We start from the raw sequence: 21,825 nt of genomic DNA, 5'->3' as shown, positions 1-21,825 counted from the left end.
GTGTTTTTTATTTTATCAAACATGTAGGCTAATCTGTAATTCTCACAGTTCAGTCTAAAATAGCATTATCAGTATAAAAAAACATGTCTAATTTTTATTTACATTTTTAAAAACTTTTTATTATTATTATTATTATTATTTGCGTTGCTATACTAACCTTATTTCCCAAGCAATATATTTTCTTTCACGTCATCTAGCAATCCCAAAGAACAGTTACAGAACACTGATGGACACTCATAGGTGACTCAGACTGAAATACACACGTTTCCAATTAAAGAGGAACCAGAGAAAACAGACAGGGACATGGTTCATTGGCCCGAGACATAATGTTTACAATGCGCATGTGTGCGTTTGTGCCGCTCACATATAAAGAGCACACTGCAAACTTCACTCACACAGACACAGACACAGGCAGCATCTGAGAACCTAAAGAACCAACTGGGAACTGCTCAGAATGAGGCTCTGTGGAGTCCTCGTCCTGGTCTTAACTACTGTCTTATGTGTCCCAGCATTGCAGCGGAGTCCCAGGGAGAGACGCTACTACATCGCTGCTGTGGAAATAGACTGGAATTATTCTGGGACAAAAGGGTATGATTATTTTCTATTATTTCTATTTCAAAATGCGTCTCTATATGTTGTATGTTGATTTGAACACAGAAAAACAACCTCGCTGCTTTCCTTCATGTTTTGTATGTGTCCACTCTTTTATCCAGGCTCGGTCAGACGTATAAAAAAGTGGTGTTTCGAGAATATGAGGCAGGCTTCACCCGGGCTAAAGCACATCCCTCTTGGTTAGGTAAACACGTAAACAAGCTGCATGTTCTTAATTAAAGTAAACATGTTCTCACTGCTGTGTAACGTAATCCAAATATGCTCCTAAAGTTTGAATATAACACACCTATTTTTGTGTTTATTATAAATGCTGAATCTCTTTGTGTTTCTTACGTGATAAATGCAGATTATTGTGTGAAGAATTGTTGTCTGGGTTAAATTGAAATACTTTTTAACTATTTAATTCAATGTAATTCAAAATTTAGAGGGAAAAAGCTGACGGAAAAATGTAGATTGTTAAATAAAATGATGTATGTGAGAGTTTTGAACACCACGCTAAACATAAACGATCAAATGCTGCTTGTTCATGGAGAATAGACTGAATCCAACTAACTAAGTCTAAGTTAGTTAGTTTAACTAAGAACTCAAAACTCACCTGTTTCAAAATTGCTTTTAATGTTTGATTTTATGTTGTAAATTTTGTGATATTTTATTCTTGTATGTATTGTGAAGCAACTTTGAGTATCTTGAAAAGCGCTATATAAATAAAATGTATTATTATTATCATTATTAACTTGGTTTAACCTGGGGAAATGCCTTATAACTAGGGATAACTGGGAGTTTGACTATTCTGAGGCAAGAACTTGATCAGCGTGATTAAATTAGCTGAAACCTCTGAGAATTTCACTGCTATTTTTAATTAAAATAGCGTGGTGAATTGTCTGGGTTAAATGGAATGACTTTATAAAGATTTTAATCAAATGCCATTTAAGATTTAAGAGGGAAAACAAGATTAATTCCAGCTAACGTCTCATTAACTTGTACTTTTCCTGTATCTGTTGTTGCAAAGAGTTATGCAAACCACATAAACCTTTACTACCGTACTGTACGTCAACTAGAACAAGACTAGAACAAGAACAAAAACAAAAACACCCCAAACCACAAAACTGAATCAGATTGAACTGACATCACTGGCTTTTCCTATGTATCATTTTGACATTTTAAAAACAAACTCTTGTCTGTGTCTAGGGTTAATGGGACCGACACTGAGGGCTGAAGAAGGCGAGACCATTGTCGTCACTTTCAAGAACATGGCAGCAGGAGAATACAGCATCCACCCACACGGGATCGCTTATGGGAAACAGTCCGAAGGTGGGTCCAGATGGAGGCGTTCAAGACAGTCGTGGTTTAACCTACAGACACAGAGTTTCAATGAATGCTCGAGCTGATTCGCCTCGCGTGAAGCAACTAAACAAATACGATTGTTTGTCTTGTTCTAAAATATTAACCTGAACAGGCAGATTATCAAAGTGTTCGGTACTGAAGTCCAACGAGTGGCTTCAGGTAATGGCGCTCTTCATCATCACGTACGACCGGACACTACTGCGGAGGAAATGGAAACTTATTAAGTCTAATGAAAAGACCTCAGTGCAGTTTACAGGAAACACGAAGGAACACAGTGTTTCAAGGCCAGAGCATTCCGAGGCGATTAGAAACAAGTCAGGGAGGGCATCTGATTCATTATTATTATTGTTTTGTCCCATTAAAACAACTGTATTAATTTCCTGTAGATAAACAATATGAAAAAGTCAAATTTTTCCCCCCAAAGTTTGAACTCTGCTCCAGATCATGTGCTTTTACTGACAGAGGACTGGCTGTAGATGTCTCCGTTTTAAAGATTAGAAATGACTCAATATTGTTCACAGTAATTATTATATCGACTTATTGTTCAATATATGGAAGCTGGAATGATACAGGGTGTCGATAAAGTCGCTTTACAATTTAAAACATTCATGACAAAGGCAGTTGAGCAGATATCTTAATCAGACTTGTTCTACTGTACTTTACTTTCTTTAAAACACCTCTATATGGGCTCCTTTAGTCTCATGAAGCACATCAAGACGGGGCTGGATTTTTTTGCCATGTTCGCTGCAGCAGAGCCTCATCAATGGTTCAATCTCATCTATATCTTTTGTTTTAGTTCAGTAATGTTCCGTATCTTTGTCCGATACATGACATCTTTAACACAGCCCCACAGAAAGAAATCCAGAGGTGTGAGATCTGGTGAACATGGTGGACACAGAATTGGCCCATCCCTTCCAATCCAACGGTCTGGAAATGTTTGATGAACTCTTGAACATGCAGACTTTGGTGTGATTAATAACTTGTATAACCACTGAGCACAATAGAACAAATCCTATTCATATGTCTTATCAATTGACTTTATAATTAAGTTTTAAAATTGTAAAAAGACTTTATGGACACCCTGTATTTTCAATATTAGCGTGCGTACATTTTCTTTGCAATAATGAGGAGATTTTTGTTATATTATGATAAGATTTGAGCTGTAGACTATTGAAAAAGTAACTTCTACAACTAAATATTGCTTTGTTGTTATCATGTCAGTGGCTTAAAGTGTTTTCAGTATTATCATTTATTGTTATATTTCTCTGTAGCAATACATCATGTTTCAAAATCTGCTATTGTGACACTTCCTACTCAGTACTTTGTTTTCTTGCAGGGGCTTACTACTTTGACAACACTTCCCAAAATGAGAAAAGGGACGACGTCATCAGGCCTAACGAGGAACACGTGTACTACTGGGAGGTGACGGCAGAGGTTTCCCCTCAGAGGAACGACCCGTCTTGCCTCACCTACTCCTACGTCTCCCATCGGACTGTGGTGGAGGACTACAACTCAGGCCTCATCGGGGCTCTGCTCATCTGCAAACATGGTAAGACTGGACCATTTGAGCCGATTGGCAAAGCAAAGGCAAGGCGAGTTTATTTGTACAGCACAATTTGTACACAAAGTACCGGTAATTCAAAGTGTTTAACGGAATAAGTAAATAAATCACAAAGAAAACATCCATCCATTTGGGGCTGGGATGAAATTTTGTGTGACGATTATCATGCCCAAAATAATTCTGATTAACGATTATATCACAATAATGAGTAAAGTTGTTATGGAAATGATTAATTATAACTTTAAAACAGAGAATATTATGGATGAACAGGGCCGTCGACTCAAATTTGGAGACTCTGGGGCAATAAGCCTCACATGGGCCCCCTGTAATACAAATTAATAGGAAGAAGGTCCCATTCTGGGCCCCCTAAGACTCTGGGGCCCCGGACAACAGACCCCTTTGTCCCCCCCTGTTGACTCCCCTGTGGATAAATCTTTTTTTTCTGCGTATTTTTGTGATATAAACGCAATTTCTTTATTATCGATTGTCACGATTCTATAAAATATCCCACAAACGATTATTGTTGACCCTTTTTATCACGATAAACGATATTATTGTTTATTGACTTCCCTCACGCCAGACAGTCACTCCAGCTCCTCCGGTAGGACCCCTAGGCGTTCCCAGGCCAGCCAAGAGACATAATACATACATAATCATTATAAAATTAAATATTAAAAGAGAAGAGGCAAAATAAAAACCTTTCAGTCATATAGAGACAAAACATCTGTGTTAATATTATTTATGTTATTCTCATCCGTAGGCACTTTGGACCCGTCAGGACAGCAGATTGGCATCCACCACGAGTTGGTCTTTCTCTTTGGGGTTTTTAAAGAAAGAGAGAGCAAATACACGCCCAAATATAAGTCAAAAGATGATGATGATGAACATATCAAGTACACGATAAATGGATACACAGATGGGACGTTGCCTGGTAAGTTACAGTTTCCGTACATATTTTTTTATTATTTGTGAAATATTTGCTGTAAAAACCTTTATGATTGGCCAAAACATAACCAATGACATTTACAGATGCACCAGGAGCGACAGTAGCTCAGTTCGTAGAGTGTTTGTCCATTGATCCTGTGGTTGGTGGTTCGATTCCCGCTCTCGACTTAAACGTCATTGAACAGTCAGACCCACAGACAAATACTGGGCAAAACTTAACCAACTTCATCCCTATTTTCTGTGTCCACTGGCCTGTATAAATAAAATAATGTGAAATAAAAACCCCAGGATCATGTAGAGCGGGTTAATACGAACATTTAAGACCAAAACGACGAGTCTGACAGCAGCAGGTACAAACAGAGGGACCATAGTTTATTTAATGTAAAGTGAACTCTAATTCTTTCCAGATGTGCGGGTTTGCGCCCACACCTCTGTCAGCCTGCACTTCCTGGGCATGAGCTCTGATCCGGAGGTGTTCTCGGTTCACATGAATGGACAGGTGCTGCAGCAGGACGGGCACAAAGTCTCCTCTGTGGGCCTCGTCAGCGGAACCTGCGCCACCGCCAGCATGACCGCCGTTCACCCCGGGCGCTGGCTCCTGTCTTCACATACCTTCAAGCACATGGAAGGTAAGGTGTGTGTGACATCTGCTCGTGCCATAGTGGGTTTATATTTAAGTCAAATCCGTTTATTTTGTTCCATGTATTTCTAGGCCACAATAATTACCAGCGGTGGATGAAGTACTCAGTTTTGTTACTTAAGTAAAAGTAAAGATACAGAAGTAAAAAACGTATTTCACACAAGTGTTGTTCATTTGTTACAGTGTAAATGTAGTGATATTGTTTAAAAATTAGACATATTTTGTTCAACTTTAACAATACAAATTAATTTCTTAATTTTTCTCATGAATTTTGTGTATTTATTTTAGTTTTGCTCAAAGCCGAAGCTTGAACCTCGAAAACTTTAGTCAGGATGTAATGTAATGAGTATAAGTACACACTGTAAAATGTACTTAAGTAAAGTACAGATACCTAAAAATACTACTTAAGTACAGTACTTAAGTATGAAAGTTTTTTGGGGGTTAATATTTATCGTATGCACTTTTTCTTTGCAAAACTGGATTTTTAAAATTTTTTATATGATCATATTTAAGCCATAAAAGGCTAAATTAATAACTTCTATGACTCATTACAGACGTAAGCTAGGTAAGCTCAATATCAAGAATGTAAAGGTAATAAAAAAAAAGAAATATTAATAATAATAATAAAATAAATAAAATTAAATTGAAAAATATGGTATTAACAAATAAATAAATACATAAAAAATCTTAAATAATATAAAAATTTAACTAATAATAATAATTATAATAATATCAAAATAACAAATAAAATAAATAAATCAAAATAAAGTAAAAAATATATAAAATATGGAAATAGTAATACTAATAATCATCATCATCATAATCATATAAAAAAATGTAATATAAATATCTAAATATAATAATGCACATGCAAACTAACAACTAAAGTGTTTAATTCTGCTGTTTATTTGTTGCAGCTCATGATTTTTAACAATATTGTAGATTTATAATAGTTTTTGTGGTTTAAATCCGCTCTTGGGTTTTGTGTCCGTGGCATAAATTCATTTCAGTGTCGTCATTTATCGTCTACATTTACTCCATCAGTATATCGCACTCGGGACGCGCCTTTGTAGTTCATATAATCTCTCTCTCTCTCTGCAGCTGGCATGCACGGGTTCTTTGAGGTGAAAAACTGTCCAGGTTTCAACGCCCCTCAAAGGACACTGACCATCGCCCAAAAACGTCAGAGCCGAGTGTGGACGTATTACATCGCAGCTGAAGAGGTCGTCTGGGACTACGCACCCGACATGCCTGTCCACACCGATGAGTAAGTGTTTAATCTTTTTGTACAGATAACTGCTGTTCATTTCTGTGTGAACTCATGCTGACGACTGTTGTTTCACCTACAAGAGGTTTCAAGTTGAAGTATCTCACCAATTCTCCCGTACGTATCGGTCAGAAGTACAAGAAGGCTGTGTTCACGCTGTACAAAAACGAGTCATTCACTGAAAAAGCGGAAAATCAGCAAAGGAAAAATGAACTTGGGATTTTGGGGCCAGTTATACGAGCTCAGATCAGGGATGTCGTCAAGGTACGTGGTCCAAAACGCGTTCACTGTCGCTTGTCAAGTGTGAAAACATGCGTCGTTATTTCGTGCTCGTTTTCAGATCGTCTTTAAGAACATGGCGTCGAGGCCGTACAGCATCTACCCACATGGACTCACCATCGAAAAGTCACAGGAAGGAGTCAACTACCCAGCGGGAGGTGAGTTACTTTTGTCAAATGTGTGTACAACAGTGGAAGAATTTTGGTAACAGAGCAAAAAATACTCAAGGAAAACTATCACATGACAAAATCTGCTTAAGTAAAAGTATTAAAGTACCTGTTTAAAAATATACTTAAAGAATAAAAAGGCCAATTGGTACATAAAGTAATTTAAAGTGCTTTACTGATAAAGAAAGACATTAAAATCACAATACAACAAATAAAAACATAAGAGGCAGAATAAAAGTCTTTCAGTCACATTCACAGATAAACAGAACCGTTTGAGTCTGGATTTAAATAATGTCAAAGTCGAGGTCTGAGTCACATCTTCAGGAAGAATGTTACAGGTTTTAACTGCACAAAACTCAAACACTGATTGACCATGTTTAGTCCTGGTTTAGTCCTGGTTCAATCCTGGTTTAGTCCAAGTTTAGTCCTGGTTTAGTCCTGGTTTAGTCCTGGTTCAATCCTGGTTTAGTCCAAGTTTAGTCCTGGTTTAGTCCTGGTTCAATCCTGGTTTAGTCCAAGTTTAGTCCTGGTTTAGTCCTGGTTTAGTCCTGGTTCAATCCTGGTTTAGTCCAAGTTTAGTCCTGGTTTAGTCCTGGTTTAGTCCTGGTTTAGTCCTGGTTTAGTCCTGGTTTAGTCCGAGTTTAGTCCTGGTTTAGTCCTGGTTTAGTCCTGGTTTAGTCCTGGTTCAGTTCTCATTTAGTCCTGGTTTGGGTTTGGTTCTGATTTAGTCCTGGTTTTGTCCTGGTTTTGTCCTGGTTTAGTCCTGGTTTAGTCCTGGTTTAGTCCTGGTTTAGTCCTGGTTTAGTCCTGGTTCAGTCCTGGTTCAGTCCTGGTTTAGTCCTGGTTCAGTCCTAGTTCAGTCCTGGTTTAGTCCTGGTTTGGTCCTGGTTCAGTCGTGGTTTAGTCCTGGTTTAGTCTTGGTTTAGTCCTGACTCTGGACACCATTAGGAGGCCAGGACTAAACCAGGACTAAACCAGGACTAAACCAGGACTAAACCAGGACTTATGCGCTCGTACTTCCTGGTTCTAGTCCTGACCCGAGCAGCAGTGTTCTGGATGTTCTGTTCTGGATGTTCTGTTCTGGATGTTCTGTTCTGGATGTTCTGTTCTGGATGTTCTGTTCTGGATGTTCTGTTCTGTGGCTCGTTTGTAGAGTCCAGTGAGGAGGACGTTACAGTCGTCAGACCTCCTGGACACAAACGCAGGGACAAGTCTCTTTTTAGATTCTGAAAAGCTGCAGATGTTTGATAACCTGACGCTGTTGCAGGTAATCAGTCTCATGGAGTTCAGCCGGGGGAGACTCACACGTATCAGTGGCACGTTATTGAGGAAGACGAGCCGCTGAACGAAGACTCTCGATGCCTCACGCGGATGTACCACAGCGCCGTGGACACGCCCCGGGACATCGCCTCAGGGCTCATCGGACCAATGCTCATCTGTAAAAGCGAGTCGCTCAATGTCAGGAATGTGCAGGTAATACATGATGATAATAATAATAATAATAATAATAATAATAATAATAATAATAATAATAATAATAATAATAATAATAATAATAATGTGAAAATAATAATAAATAAAAGATAATAAATAAAATAAGGAAAAGAAAATAATAATAATAAATTAAAAATAAATCTAATCTAATAATAATAATAAGAAATATAATAAATGAAAAAAATGAAAATAATAATAATCATCATCAAATAAAAAATAAAAATATGAAAACAATAATGATAATAAATAAAAGATAATAAATAAAATAAGGAAATAATAATAATAATAATAATAAATAAAAATAAATATAATCTAATAATAATAATACATGAAAATTATTATTATTATTATTAATAATAATAATCAAATTGAAAAATATGAAAATAATAATAAAATATAATAAATAAAATATAAAAAAGAAAAATATATATAATAATAAATCTAAAATAAATCTAATCTAATAATAATAAGAAGAAATATAATAAATAAAACATATGAAAATAATCTAATAATAATAATAATAACATGGCTTTAAAGTGAATTCATTTTAACTTGTCAAAATAAGTCTGGCTTTTCCTTTTGGGATTGACACTAACACGTGTCTTGCTTATGCAGTGATGGAACAAATACTTGATGTAAATGTATTTAGTCACAGAATGCTGAACCTCTGAATTAAAATGTATTTTGTAACATATTCTGGTACTTGGTCCAATCAGAGTACTACATTCTGAATACTTCATCTGCTCTCAGGTTTTTGTGTGCGTGGCATAAGTTAGTTTCAGTATTATCGTTTATCATCTATATTTACTTACAGCGATATAAAAGTCTGTTCCTTGTCTGTTATTTCAGTGTTTTAAATGAAGCTAGTCCCCACATACGACAGTGTGAAGAAATAGAAAGAATTACATCTATTCTTTTGTCTTTCCAGCTCAAAGCAGACAAGGAGCAGCACGCCGTCTTTGCTGTGTTTGACGAGAACAAAAGCTGGTACCTGGACGAGAACATAAACAGGAACTGTGACCAGTTCAGGGTGAATAAGGACGATCCTGAGTTCTACAAGTCAAACGTCATGCACAGTGAGTTTTTCATTATATACACACCTTCAATACTTTACAAAGAATCGCTCTGTTTTCAAATGGGCCAATCAGGGACAAGCGTGGTGCGAAATAATAAATGTAAAGTGAAAAAACATATCACCAGGGGCTCAAAAACATGGTGGATTTCTGCAGAATCAATGGGCGAAGCACTAAACTCTTTTGGTTTTACTTGTAAATCAGACCAATGAGCTCCTTCATTTCACATGTCACTGAAATAAACAAATCTGATTGGACGATCACGTTTGACCGGGCTTGAGACGCAGCGGAGGATGTGGGGACCAGACTGATGTTAATTTAGTATAAAAAAAACATAGAGAGAGATCTGCATTTGAAGAGTAAGTATATGAAATGTGTCTCCTTCCTCTAAACAAGCAACAAAACTGTAGCGCTGCCCCAAAATCATTTAGTAAAAAAAAATACTTTTGCCACGATATCAATCACGTTTGACTGGGTGTGGTGACTATTTGTCAACGAAAACTAACAAACGAAAGCGGTGAGCAAACGTAGGACGAAACATAACTCAGATATTCACTTTGGTTTCCATGGGGACGTGGTTTACGCAGCGCAACGTAATAAAATCAACTTAGATTTATTTCCACGTGAGCAGCAAACAAACACGTTTATATGTACAAGGCCGACCTGCTCCTGACTGGGAAAAACCATAGTCCACCTGAACCACCCACCCGTATCCCGCCCGAGGCCCCACAGATTAAAACAGAAACAGAAATGGCGCTAAGTTTCACAAGGGCAAATTATACTAAACAAATTAGCAAAACATCAGAAAAATGAACATAGCAAAAATATATGTTAAATAAGCAATGACGTCTGTGTAATCCCTCAGTCGTTCAGGTCTGATCCGTAGTAAAAGAAAAATTAATCTGTCAACTGGATGAAACGTAGGAGTGAAGACGTTTCGCTGCTCGTCCAAGTCGTTTCGTCAGTTCTGGTCAGATTACTGCTGGACACTGCCTCATATCTGTCTGAAGGGAGGAGCTCACTACGCTGAAACTAACACACCTGTTTGTTTACGGTTTCTGTTTGTTAGCTAGGTCTAATGAATGAATAATATGACGTGAACTGTGCCCTGGGTCATAGTTAGCAATTAGTTAGGCCTTTAATTGGCGCCGTCACACCTGTTAGCATACCGGCTAGCTCTATTGTTTTCTTCTTGATTTGCGTCTGAGGATGTAGTTATAAATTGGAGATAGATCATAACAAAAACTGATTCTCTCAAACCATTTCTATATTGTTAGTTTCAGTGTCATTAGCTCCTCCCTTCAGACAGATATATGCAGTGTCCAGCAGTAATCTGACCAAAAAAACGCTACAACGCTCCTCACTCCTGCAACTTTTTGTCCCGTTGACAGATTTGATTGTTTTATTATGCAGATTAACCCAAAAATAAACTGGCAAACTAATGTCCCGTAAACAAAAGTACTAAACGAATCTTAGAGCAAACAAAAATAGGCAAATAACTCCTTCGCCTATATAAAAAGTACAGAGAGATATCAGTCTGGATTTGACAGACAATAGTACAATAAAGTTCAATTGTATCTTTTATTTCAGCGATAAACGGATACACATTTGAGAGCGGGCCAGACCTCGGCTTCTGTAATGGTGAAGTCGCCACGTGGCATGTTTCCAGTGTGGGAGCACAGGATTTCATTCAGACGGCGACGTTTTATGGTCATCCTTTTGAGCTGAACGATCGCACCGAGGACATGCTCAGCCTTTACCCCATGACCGGAGAAACCATCTCTATGAACATGGACAACATCGGTAAGAGGGTTGAGTTTACGTTTGAAGAGTTTAATCGCAAAAACAGATACTTCCGTTTTATCGCTGTCGTTCTGATTTCTAGGCGTGTGGCTCCTGGCGTCTCTCAACACCCACGAAAGCACCAAGGGCGTCCGCGTCAAGTTCAACGACGTGGAGTGCTTTCGGGACTACCAATACGAGTACGAGGATGAGGATAAGGTCACAAACGAGTGGAAAGAGTGGAAACCTGCCACTTTGGAGGAGATCCAGAAAGAGCAGGAAGAAAAGGAGAAGGAGGAGGAGAAAAAAGAGAAAGAGAAGCCGATAGAGGTAGATGATTACACAGAAGGAATTGCTGCGGAATGGGGCCTAAGGTCTTTGAAAAACCAGTCTACGGATATGGAGCTGCTGGATTTGTCTTTTCTCGACTCGGATGCGTCAAATGGATATGACGATACACTGAGTAAAAATGGGAAAACTGTTGAAGAAAAGGTTGAAGTAAATACAAGCAGCAGCAACGCAGGAATTTTATCAACTGGGAACAAAAGTTTAGAAACTGATAGTTCAAATCTCACCGTTTTTGACAATAACGAGACCAGACCACTCATCACTGCCACTGTAACCGACTCTAGTGACCCCTCGAGTTCAGATGTAAGAAAATTATACATGGTAAACATGACTTTCGTTAGCGATTTTGTTGCCGATAGTTCAGAGGAGATCTTTAGTCGAGGGGACGTGTTTGTCTACGACGTGCCGCAAAACATAACCAGCAACTCCCCAAAGGATTCAAGTGACCACAGTGTGAAGAACGGATCAACGGCATCGGACAACGCAACAGAAATCGTCATCCAAAGCGCTGATTTGAATATGACGTCGACAGGGAACATATCTAACGACTCCACTAGGGGGCAGCAACATCTGTTAAATGATACCGAAAGCGCCATTGCTTCTGAATTACTTAAGGATACAATAGAAAACATAACTAGTCCAAATGACCTTTTCGGACCCATGGGAAATATAATTAATTCTTCCGTCGATTTGGACAGTTTAACGAATCACACGACGTTGAAGAACCAAACTGGCAATTTCTCTCTGGATGCGGTTACGTTGGTGAACGGTTCTGTCGCGTTGGAAACCGCAGAAGAAGATGCTAAGAACAACACTGGCTTATTTGAACCAACGCTCAACGCAACAGATTTACAAAATACTTCTACATTTTTAAAAACTGCTTTTGAAAACGCCACAAATCAAACTTCTTCGGAAACCGCGTTGAGTAATTTTACTGGTTTAACGGCAACAACGCTCGACAACGTAACTGACTTGAACACGTTTGTGAATGCATCAAACTCTACAGAATCTATTGAAACTCATAATAAACTCACAGAAATTCAAAATACAACCGATTTTTTCCAGATAAACACATCCACGGAAGCAAATTCTGACAAAACATTGACGTACGATTCAGCAACCATTGTGGAAAACGTCTCAAATGAAACAAAATCGTCTAATTCTTATATTGTGGATAATTTTGAAGAAGTGGGCGCCTCCGTGAGCAGCGAGGAAATAGTTATTTACCTTCAAGAAAACATCACAGAAGCGATTAAAACCAAACCGCTCAAAAACCCTGCGCAAAACTGGACCTACGACACGAAACACGAAACTGTCCCAATGGAAATCCCGGATCATATTGTGAAATACATCGGCAAACCGGATCCCCCCAAAAAGCCGGTTAAAAAGGTGACCATGCGACACTGGCCGAACAGAGGTCAAGGCATGAAAACCAAAAAGAGGAAAGATTACATCCCGCAAGCCCGGAGCGGATTACCCTTCTCCCCGCGCGGATTTAACCCCGGGATGTCGCCTCGGGGGTCCAGGCCGCTCCCGCCCAAACCAGTGTCCGACGAAGACGACCTCATCAATAACCCCATAGTGATCGGCGTGCCCAGACCGGACTTCAGCGACTACGAGCTGTACATACCAGGGGACGAGCCGGATCACCTGGATTTGGACGAGCGGAAAAACGTGAGGGAGGAGGAGTACGAGTATGTGTCCTATAAAGACCCCTACAGCAGCGACGAAAACATGAAGCATTTTAGTCTGGACGACGCCACCAAATATTACTTAAAAAATGTGGGGAAGAATACGAAGATCTATTTTATCGCGGCGGAAGAGGTGGAGTGGGACTACGCCGGCTACGGGCACAGGTAAGATTTTACTTTTATATATATTTAACATGACATTTATACAGTTTGGTTATTTGTTTGAGTATTTTTAAGTTATTTTTTTCTGAAAGTGAGGCATATTTTACTTATAGGATCAGAACTTTTTGCTTTTGCTTTACTACATTTAAGAGCAGGTATTTGTCAGAGATAAACTGATATATTGATTGGCCGATATTACCGATATTTGGACTTTTTTTTTGTCGACTAGCCTTAAATCTCCAGCACAGGCCGATGTTTTGTTTTGGTCGATCTTCTGCCTTAAAAATACACACACAGAGTTTTATTTTAACACTTTAAAACGAAGAGATCACTGCACAAAACGTGACTACACAGCTCTTTTATGGGTTTGTGGTTTAAAAAAGGGGATATGGACCTGTCTGTACTAAATTTAAATGACATAATTTGAGGAAAATAATCAAAATTGGTCGATTATTGGCAGATCTTATCGGCCATTGGTTGCTCTGGATTCTAAACAATCGGCCATGAAAAAAAAACCAAAAAACAAATAGTCAATCTCTAGCCTCTGTAAAAGTACTTTTCATATGATTTGAGGGGTTATTTTTACCTTGTTCGTGGAAACATCCTGACTAAAGTTTTTGAGTTGAAGCTTCGACTTTGAGCAAAACAAAAATAAACACACAAAATTCATAAGAAAAGTTAAGAAATGGATTTGTATTTTTACTGCTGAACAAAATATGCATCATTTTTAATGTATATTACTACATTTGAACTTTAACAAATGAACAAAACTTGTGTGAATTACTTTTACTTTTTACTTTTAAACATTTTTAAACAGGTACTTTTACTTAAGTAGATTTTTTCACGTGATACTTCTACTTAAGTAACAAAATGACGACTTCACCACCGCTAAACTCTAAACTCTAAAGGCGATAATCAATGAACTGACCGCTGTGTGTATTTTGTTGAATGGGTAAATATGGCTTGGAGTTCACTTAGTTCATCGTCTTATTCCATTTCAGGAGACAAGAGAGATCGCAGTTAAACAGCCGCGAGACAAAGTTTAAAAAGGTGATTTTCCGAGAATACCTGGACAGTACCTTCACTACCCCGGACATCCGAGGAGAGATCGACGAGCACTTGGGGATTCTGGGACCTCTTATTAAGGCAGAGGTCGGACAAGATATTATGGTGAGACTCATAACATTGTCTTTTCATCGACAACCGGAATATCGTCAAAAGTCTCACAATATATCGAATTATAAACTTCTGTGATTAAAGGGCCCATATTACGCTATTCTCTGATTTTAATAATGTAATTTCCTCATCACAAACAGACCTGGAGTTGTGTTGTTGTTTTTTTTGTTTCATTCACACATGTTTAACACACAAACCCTGCATATTTAGGCTTTTTATTTCCTCCTTCAAACAGAAAACACTCTGTTCCACCTTGTGATGTCATCATGTGGTGATACAGGAAGTGCTCCGCTGTGTTTTTAAACTCCACACACCTTCATTTCTAGAATCATTTGGATCATTTCAGCTTTGGAACTGCCCATTTCTACTGAACAAAAGGTAAAAGGAGCTTGAAAACTATCACTTCATGACATCACAAGGTGGAACAGAGCATTTTGAGCTTTGGAGATGTAGACGTGTTACTCAGACGTGTGTGAATGAAACAAAACACAACTCCAGGTCTGTTTTTGAGGAGGTAACAGCATTAGAACATGACTTAAAGCTCAAAAGAGTCAATTTTGTGTAATATAGGACCTTTAAAAGCATTGATTAGTTGCTTAAAAAAATAGAGGGAACTACATAGACCATGATCCTTTGCTCCATTTCAATGCAGACAGTATGAAAAAATAACTCTTAAATAACTTAATTCTTAGATTTATGACAGTAATACAGCACTGCAGGCGTGTCAAGGCTTTTTACATGGAAAAAGAAGCATTTTTTCACTTAACATCTCCACAATATCACACCATGAGATTTGCATTATTACGTCTCTATTCTAAATGTGTTTTTTGTCTAATGCATTTTGTTTACGCTTTATAATTCTGGTGTCTGCCTCATCTTTAGGTTATGTTCAAAAACAACGCCAGCCGCCCTTACTCCTTACATCCCAATGGAGTTGCCTACACCAAACAGACCGAGGGGTTAAACTACGAAGACGGCTCCAAATACTGGCACAAGTACGACAATGAGGTCCAACCGAACAAAACCTACACCTATTTATGGACCGTCAACTCCGCGGTCGGACCAGCGGAGGGCGAGTCCGACTGCAGGACTTGGGCTTACTACTCTGGTGTTAATCCTGTAAGAATCGCTTTCACAGTTAAGAATAAGTCTATGAATGTAAATATAAACTAAAGAGATCGCGGTTGTGTTTTAGGAGCGGGACATCCAGTCTGGTCTGATCGGGCCCCTGTTGGTGTGTCGTGAAGGGACCCTTAATAAATCACTGACAAACACACGGGAGTTCATGCTGCTTTTCATGACATTTGATGAGTCTCAGAGCTGGTACTTCGAGGAGAATGTACAAAAGATTCAAAGAAAAATGCGATACAAGAGTTCGATCGTGGCCTTGAAAGAAAACCTGCAGTTCCACAGTGAGTGACTTAAAAATGTTAGTAAAAGGAAATAAAAATCTGTCAACTGGACAAAACGTTGGAGGAGTGAAGACGTTTTGCTGCTCGTTCAAGACATTTCTTCAGTTCTGGTCAGATCACTCCGTTGTGAGAGCTTCTCGGGACACCAGTCTGCTGTTCATCTCCACCACTCCTTTGAAAATAGTGAGGTACAGATCTTAGCCAAAGAAAAGAAAAGTGAGTTTGAGTTTGAGAGGAGAGTTAAAGAAGCAATTCTTGTTAGGAAATCCATTTTTGAACAGGAATGGGGGCCTCAGACATCATCGATCCTTTATTTATACCGTAAATTTCGGATTATAAGCCGCTACTTTTTTTCCACGCTTTGAACCCTGCGGCTTTTACAGCAGTGCGGCTTATATATGGAATTTTACTGGATAACGGCCCCTGGGGGGCGCTCTCTAGCTGTAAACGTAAAAGTGAGACAGACGTGGGGAAAGATTCTGCTCTGAAGAATTCACTAGTTTTGATTTTGAACGATCATTTTGCGCATCATGAAATGGATATGATGCAGTTTTTAAGATAAAGAAACAGAAAGGAAACAGAGCAGGGGTCGGCCTTTAACACGCAAAGAGCCATTTGGACCCACTTTCCACATAAAATAAAACACTGGGAGCCGCAAATACTTTTTGACATCTAAAATGAAGATAACACTGTATAATAACAATAATGTAACGGAATAATGTAGGTTTTACTTTCACGGACAAGCCTTCTACACGTGGCAGATAAATATGGCAAAAACAACTTAAGTGCATTAAAAAAAATACAACTCACCAAACCGCTGCATCATGCATCGCGCTGATTATGTGATTATGTCTACTCTACTCCGCAGTTTCTTTAAAAAAAACAACAACAAAAAACTCGTAGCGTATCGTTTAATCCCAGGTGCTTATTCTCCATGTGCCAAAGCAGTTTTGAAGGTTTCATTGCCTTATTTGCTTTTCCCGTATGTTACGCAGAGCGGACTGTGCGTGAGTCACCTGTAAAGAAAAAGATCTCCAAAGACTTTTGTTTTGGCTCATTTTCACTCGCTTGTGGCTCTAGTTTGGTGCGTCGTGTCTGATGTGTTAAACGTGATACGTCACCGCGGAGACAAGAGCAGATAATATACTTGCTACTACATCAAATAGATTTCTGTGGCGATTTCCAGCAGGATTTTCATGATACATCTACGGACGAGCTTATTAGTGTGTCATTAGGGACGGGCCAAAGTTGCTCCTGACCCCTGTGCGCACAGCGTCTGAAAATCAGGGCTCTTTACGCAGGACTGTGAGCTGTGTCTGTGTCAGTTCCCAAGCCACGCAGAGCCGCAGTATGAGGCGGAAAGAGGCGCATGCGGCTCCGGAGCCGCGAGTTGCCGACCCCTGAAATAGAGCCACTGCACGTGAGCTCGACATCAATGAATCCAACTTGGTCAATGTAAAAAGACAACAAAAGTGTTCAGAGGAAATAAAAGCAGATTTTCCGTGTTGGTGCAGCTTTATTTTCTAAACCTGCAGATGTGTTCATCCCGTGTTGTTGTCGTGTTGGTGCCAATTTTCAGGCACAGTTTAAAAAAAAGCGTGTCGGTGCACCGTCTTTCTGTGTAAATATCTCATGTTACAATATGAAAACCTGCGGCTTTTATTCAGGTGCGGCTTATATATGTACAAAATTGATTTTCTCTTCAAATTTAGCTGGTGCGGCTTATATCAAGGTGCGCTCTGTAGTCCGAAATTTACGGTAACTTTATCCAGGATGTTAATAGGTGTGAAATCACTCTTTAGGGGCTTGAATGACTATGCTAAGTAGGATTCAGACACAAACTGTAAACAATAGGGTTTCAGTGTCGTTAGCTCCTTCCTTCAAACAGATATAAGGCAGTGTCCAGCAGTAATCTGACCAGAACTGAAGAAGGACGAGCAGCGAAACGTCTTCACTCCTACAACGTTTTGTCCAGTTGACAGATTTGACTTTTCTTTTGCGATGGATCAGACCTGGACGACTGAGGGATCACACAGACACGTTTTGTTGTTTTTATTTCAGCAATCAACGGCATTATTCACAGCCTGAAGGGTCTGAGGATGTACACCAATCAGCTGGTCCGCTGGCATCTCATCAACATGGGTTCTCCAAAAGACTTCCAGAGTGTTCACTTTCATGGTCAAAGCTTTTTCCACAAGAAAATCAGGAGTTATAAACAGGCCGTTTACCCGCTGTTACCAGGTACATTTGAATATCTCTTATTTTGTGATGTTTATTTATGTTTTGATTTGTTGGATTGTGATTTTAGTGACTTTCTTATTCTAAATTCTTATAAAGCACTTTGAATTACCGGTACTTTGTGTATGAATTGTGCTATACAGATTTTTTATTTTTTTATTTTAGGAGGTTTTGCTACTTTAGAGATGATTCCCTCTAAACCGGGACTTTGGCAACTGGAGACTGAAATCGGGAGCATCCAACAAAAGGGAATGCAGACGCTGTTCCTCGTTTTGGATGATGGTCAGATATTTAAACAGAACTTATATTTTTCTCATGTGTTTCTGTTTCACTGCGTTTAACTGATTTTGTTTGTGTTTTTAGTTTGTTACCATCCATTTGGTCTGGAGTCGGGCAGCGTGACAGACGTTCAGATGACGGCTAAAAACTCCAGAGGTACAAAGAGTTTATGTCGTCAGAGCATCATCCTAAAGTCTGTGTCATTTTACTTTGTGATTTTATATTTATATGTTGTTTTTAAGGATACTGGAAACCACATCTCGCCCGACTGAACAATGCAGGAAAATACAATGCCTGGAGCACTGATGCAAACAACAGCTGGATTCAGGTGTGGATATAGGAAGAAGTACTTTGCACAGCCATTTTGTTTTAATGTTTACACATCCGCTCTCCCAGGTCGACTTCCAGCGTCCTGTGGTGATAAGTCAGATAGCCACCCAAGGGGCCAAACAGATGTTTTATTCACAATATGTGCTCAAGTACGCCATTTCATACAGTAACGACAGACGGAGATGGACATTCTACAAGGGAGACAGCAAGAGCTTCAGAAAGGTACAAGCTAAAGCTAAACTAAAATAAAATAAACTTCAAATTCACAAGACAAACCTAAACTGTCCACTCTCTTTTTACCAGATTTTTCCTGGGAACCAGGAGGCTTATGTGACCAAGACCAACACCTTCTTTCCTCCTATAATCGGTCGGTTCATTCGGCTCCACCCAGTGGAGTGGTACGGTAGTGCCACACTGCGCATGGAGTACTACGGCTGTGAGCTGGATGGTAACGTTTTAAATGTGTCATCACAGATAAACATAAACAGACGTACATATACTTGTACTTATACAAGTACTTATACAAGTACTTATATTTCGCATGTGTATTTTATCTGTGGCCTAAGGTTGCTCTGTGCCTTTGGGGATGGAGAACAGACAGATACAGAACTCCCACATAACAGCGAGCTCCACAGCGAGCAGCTGGTACGGAGGACCATGGAAACCTTATTATGCACGTCTCAACAAACAAGGAACCATCAACGCATGGCAGGCCAGGGTAAAGTGGAATAAAAACTATCATCATAATAATGAAATGAGAATATTAAGACTTACACTGTTTCCTGTGTCCCACAGACAAATAACCTGGAGCAGTGGCTCCAGGTGGAGCTGCCTCACACCAAGAAGATCACAGGCATCGTCACACAAGGAGCCAAGTCTCTGGGGAAAGAGATGTACGTCATCTCCTTCTCTCTGCAGTTCAGCAACGACGGCCTGCACTGGACCGACTACACCGACGATGAGGTCATCACCTCCAAGGTACGGTACGCCCAGAGACTGTCAAGAATATATATGAATATACAGGATCAAGAATATATATACATTTATATATACAGCCTAAAGAATATATACAGTATACAGTGATACAGGCTTAAGAATAATATATATTTATATATATATATATATACAGTCTATGGGTTACACCTTCAGTCTTTATTTACATCAGTGACATCTGTTTCAAACATAGTTGAACATACAGTGCTTTGCTCTCCTCTCCACAGACCTTCATAGCAAACACAAATAACTCGGACCACGTGAGGAACTACATCCATCCTCCCATTTTCTCACGCTTCATCAGGATCATGCCCAAAAGCTGGAAGAACGCCATCACCCTGAGGATCGAACTTCTGGGCTGTGACTCTGAATGACTCTGACAGATACAGGCACATAAATAATAACTTTACTCAGATAGTGTGAACAACAGCATTACCACACGAGAGATCTACTTATGCAATTTACCTGATCAAGTCCTTCATGGCACTTACACATTATGTTTGTTCTGAATGTCCCTGCATTTTTAGACCTCTGCTCAACACTAAACTCAGTAAATAGGTGCGATATTGAAACACTGTGCACATGCAGCTTAATAGAGAGACGACATTTGACGCTAACACTTATTTTTAAGGACTCGGTAGAAGTCACGTGGCCCGCAGTATATCTTAATGATCCGATGTGACGTGCTACGCTAACATAGCTGTAGTCAGAGCGGACACATGTACAGCTCCGCTCGGACACATGCACAACTCATCACGATGTAACGCAAGAGTCTCATGACAAACTTTACGACCACATGAATTATCTCTCACTGTTTGCGTTTGAAAAAGGGAATGTTCCACAGCTCTGGGCTTGTTTCACACATTTTTACAACAACACACGAGGCTTTGAATGTCAGTATTATTGGTAATAATTTTATGTAAAAATATATACTAATATGTGTAAATATGGGGGGACTTTGTAATTTATTTTCTCAATAAATATAATTGAAATGTAGTTTATGGTTAAATTATGAATGACGTGTCTGTCGTCCAGGTTTGAACCACAGAAGAAGAAAAAATCAACTCTGGGCAAAACGTTGGAGAAGTGAAGACGTTTGGCTGCTCGTTCTTCATTTCTGGTCAGATGATATAAGGCCGTGTCCGCCAGGAATCCGACCACAACTCGATCCAAAAGAAGCGGATTGGACGAGCAGCCGAACGTCTTCCCTCCTACAACGTTTTCACCCAGTTGACAGATTTGATAGCTTCTCGCGGCGTTACTTTTAACACCTTAACCGACCTTAACGGCACCTAAGAGTCCCAGAGTCAACAGACACGTGCAGCTGCAAACACAGGCCACGTTTATCCATTTGCTGATCATGTTGAACTAGGCAGCGGAGGTGTGAAAATCTCAGAGTCCACACCACTTATCCCTGAAGATAAATGGGCTCTGGAGTAGTTTTATGGAACGTCCAGCCTCCTGACGGCTTTGGGAGGCTCCGCTCGGGCAGCTGTTGGCGTCGCTGTGTAGAACTGAAGAATTTACTGTACGGTATCAAGTATTTTTGGATAGAAATGGACCTGGTGTAGTTTAAGGACACTGACATTGAGGAATGTTTTGATGAGTAGTTCTCTCAGTGCGCCACAAGGGGGCACTGTAAGATTAATCAACAGTTTGTCAAGCTAGTTCAGTTGTGAGTTATGTTTATCTAAAAAATTTGAGTTACTAAGATAAAAAGGACAAAAAGTAACATATTATGGAAGAAGAACTCAATTTTGTTTCTTTAAATACTCAAATACTCAAGTAAAAGTAAAAGTATCACATGAAAAAATCTACTAAAAGTGTTAAAGTACCTATTTAAAAATGCACTTTAAGAGTAAATAGTATTTTTTAAGTGTTTTGTGCAGATTTTGAGTCTTATAAAGCTTCAAATGCAGTGATTTTGATAAAGATTTGAGCTGAATTTTGTTCAAGAGAAACAATTAAATCTATGTTTTCTGTTTTTATTTGTATATTTTAGTTTGATCAAATTATGAACGTGTTAAAAATA

At 39.1% G+C, this 21,825-nt stretch overlaps 1 protein-coding gene across 1 annotated transcript; it reads left to right on the top strand.

Moving 5' to 3' along the window:
• Window positions 1-393: 393 nt before the first annotated feature.
• f5 (coagulation factor V) lies at window positions 394-20,804 on the top strand. Its single transcript, XM_033987199.2, has 25 exons — window positions 394-588; window positions 714-796; window positions 1,801-1,923; window positions 3,293-3,505; window positions 4,278-4,448; window positions 4,870-5,091; window positions 6,204-6,369; window positions 6,453-6,633; window positions 6,710-6,806; window positions 8,083-8,288; window positions 9,238-9,385; window positions 10,973-11,185; window positions 11,268-13,368; window positions 14,367-14,535; window positions 15,424-15,660; window positions 15,737-15,953; window positions 18,015-18,194; window positions 18,357-18,473; window positions 18,555-18,626; window positions 18,713-18,798; window positions 18,867-19,022; window positions 19,104-19,248; window positions 19,367-19,518; window positions 19,596-19,778; window positions 20,021-20,804. Exons 1-25 carry the CDS (start codon window positions 455-457, stop codon window positions 20,165-20,167), a joined length of 5,919 nt encoding a protein of 1,972 aa, XP_033843090.1. The 5' UTR covers window positions 394-454; the 3' UTR covers window positions 20,168-20,804.
• The last annotated feature ends 1,021 nt before the right edge of the window (window positions 20,805-21,825 follow it).

The sequence above is a fragment of the Periophthalmus magnuspinnatus genome, chromosome 21, assembly GCF_009829125.3.
Source record: "Periophthalmus magnuspinnatus isolate fPerMag1 chromosome 21, fPerMag1.2.pri, whole genome shotgun sequence".
Taxonomy (NCBI): domain Eukaryota; kingdom Metazoa; phylum Chordata; class Actinopteri; order Gobiiformes; family Gobiidae; genus Periophthalmus; species Periophthalmus magnuspinnatus.
Note: the sequence above shows the minus strand (reverse complement) of the source record. Positions and strands in the feature narration are given on the sequence as shown.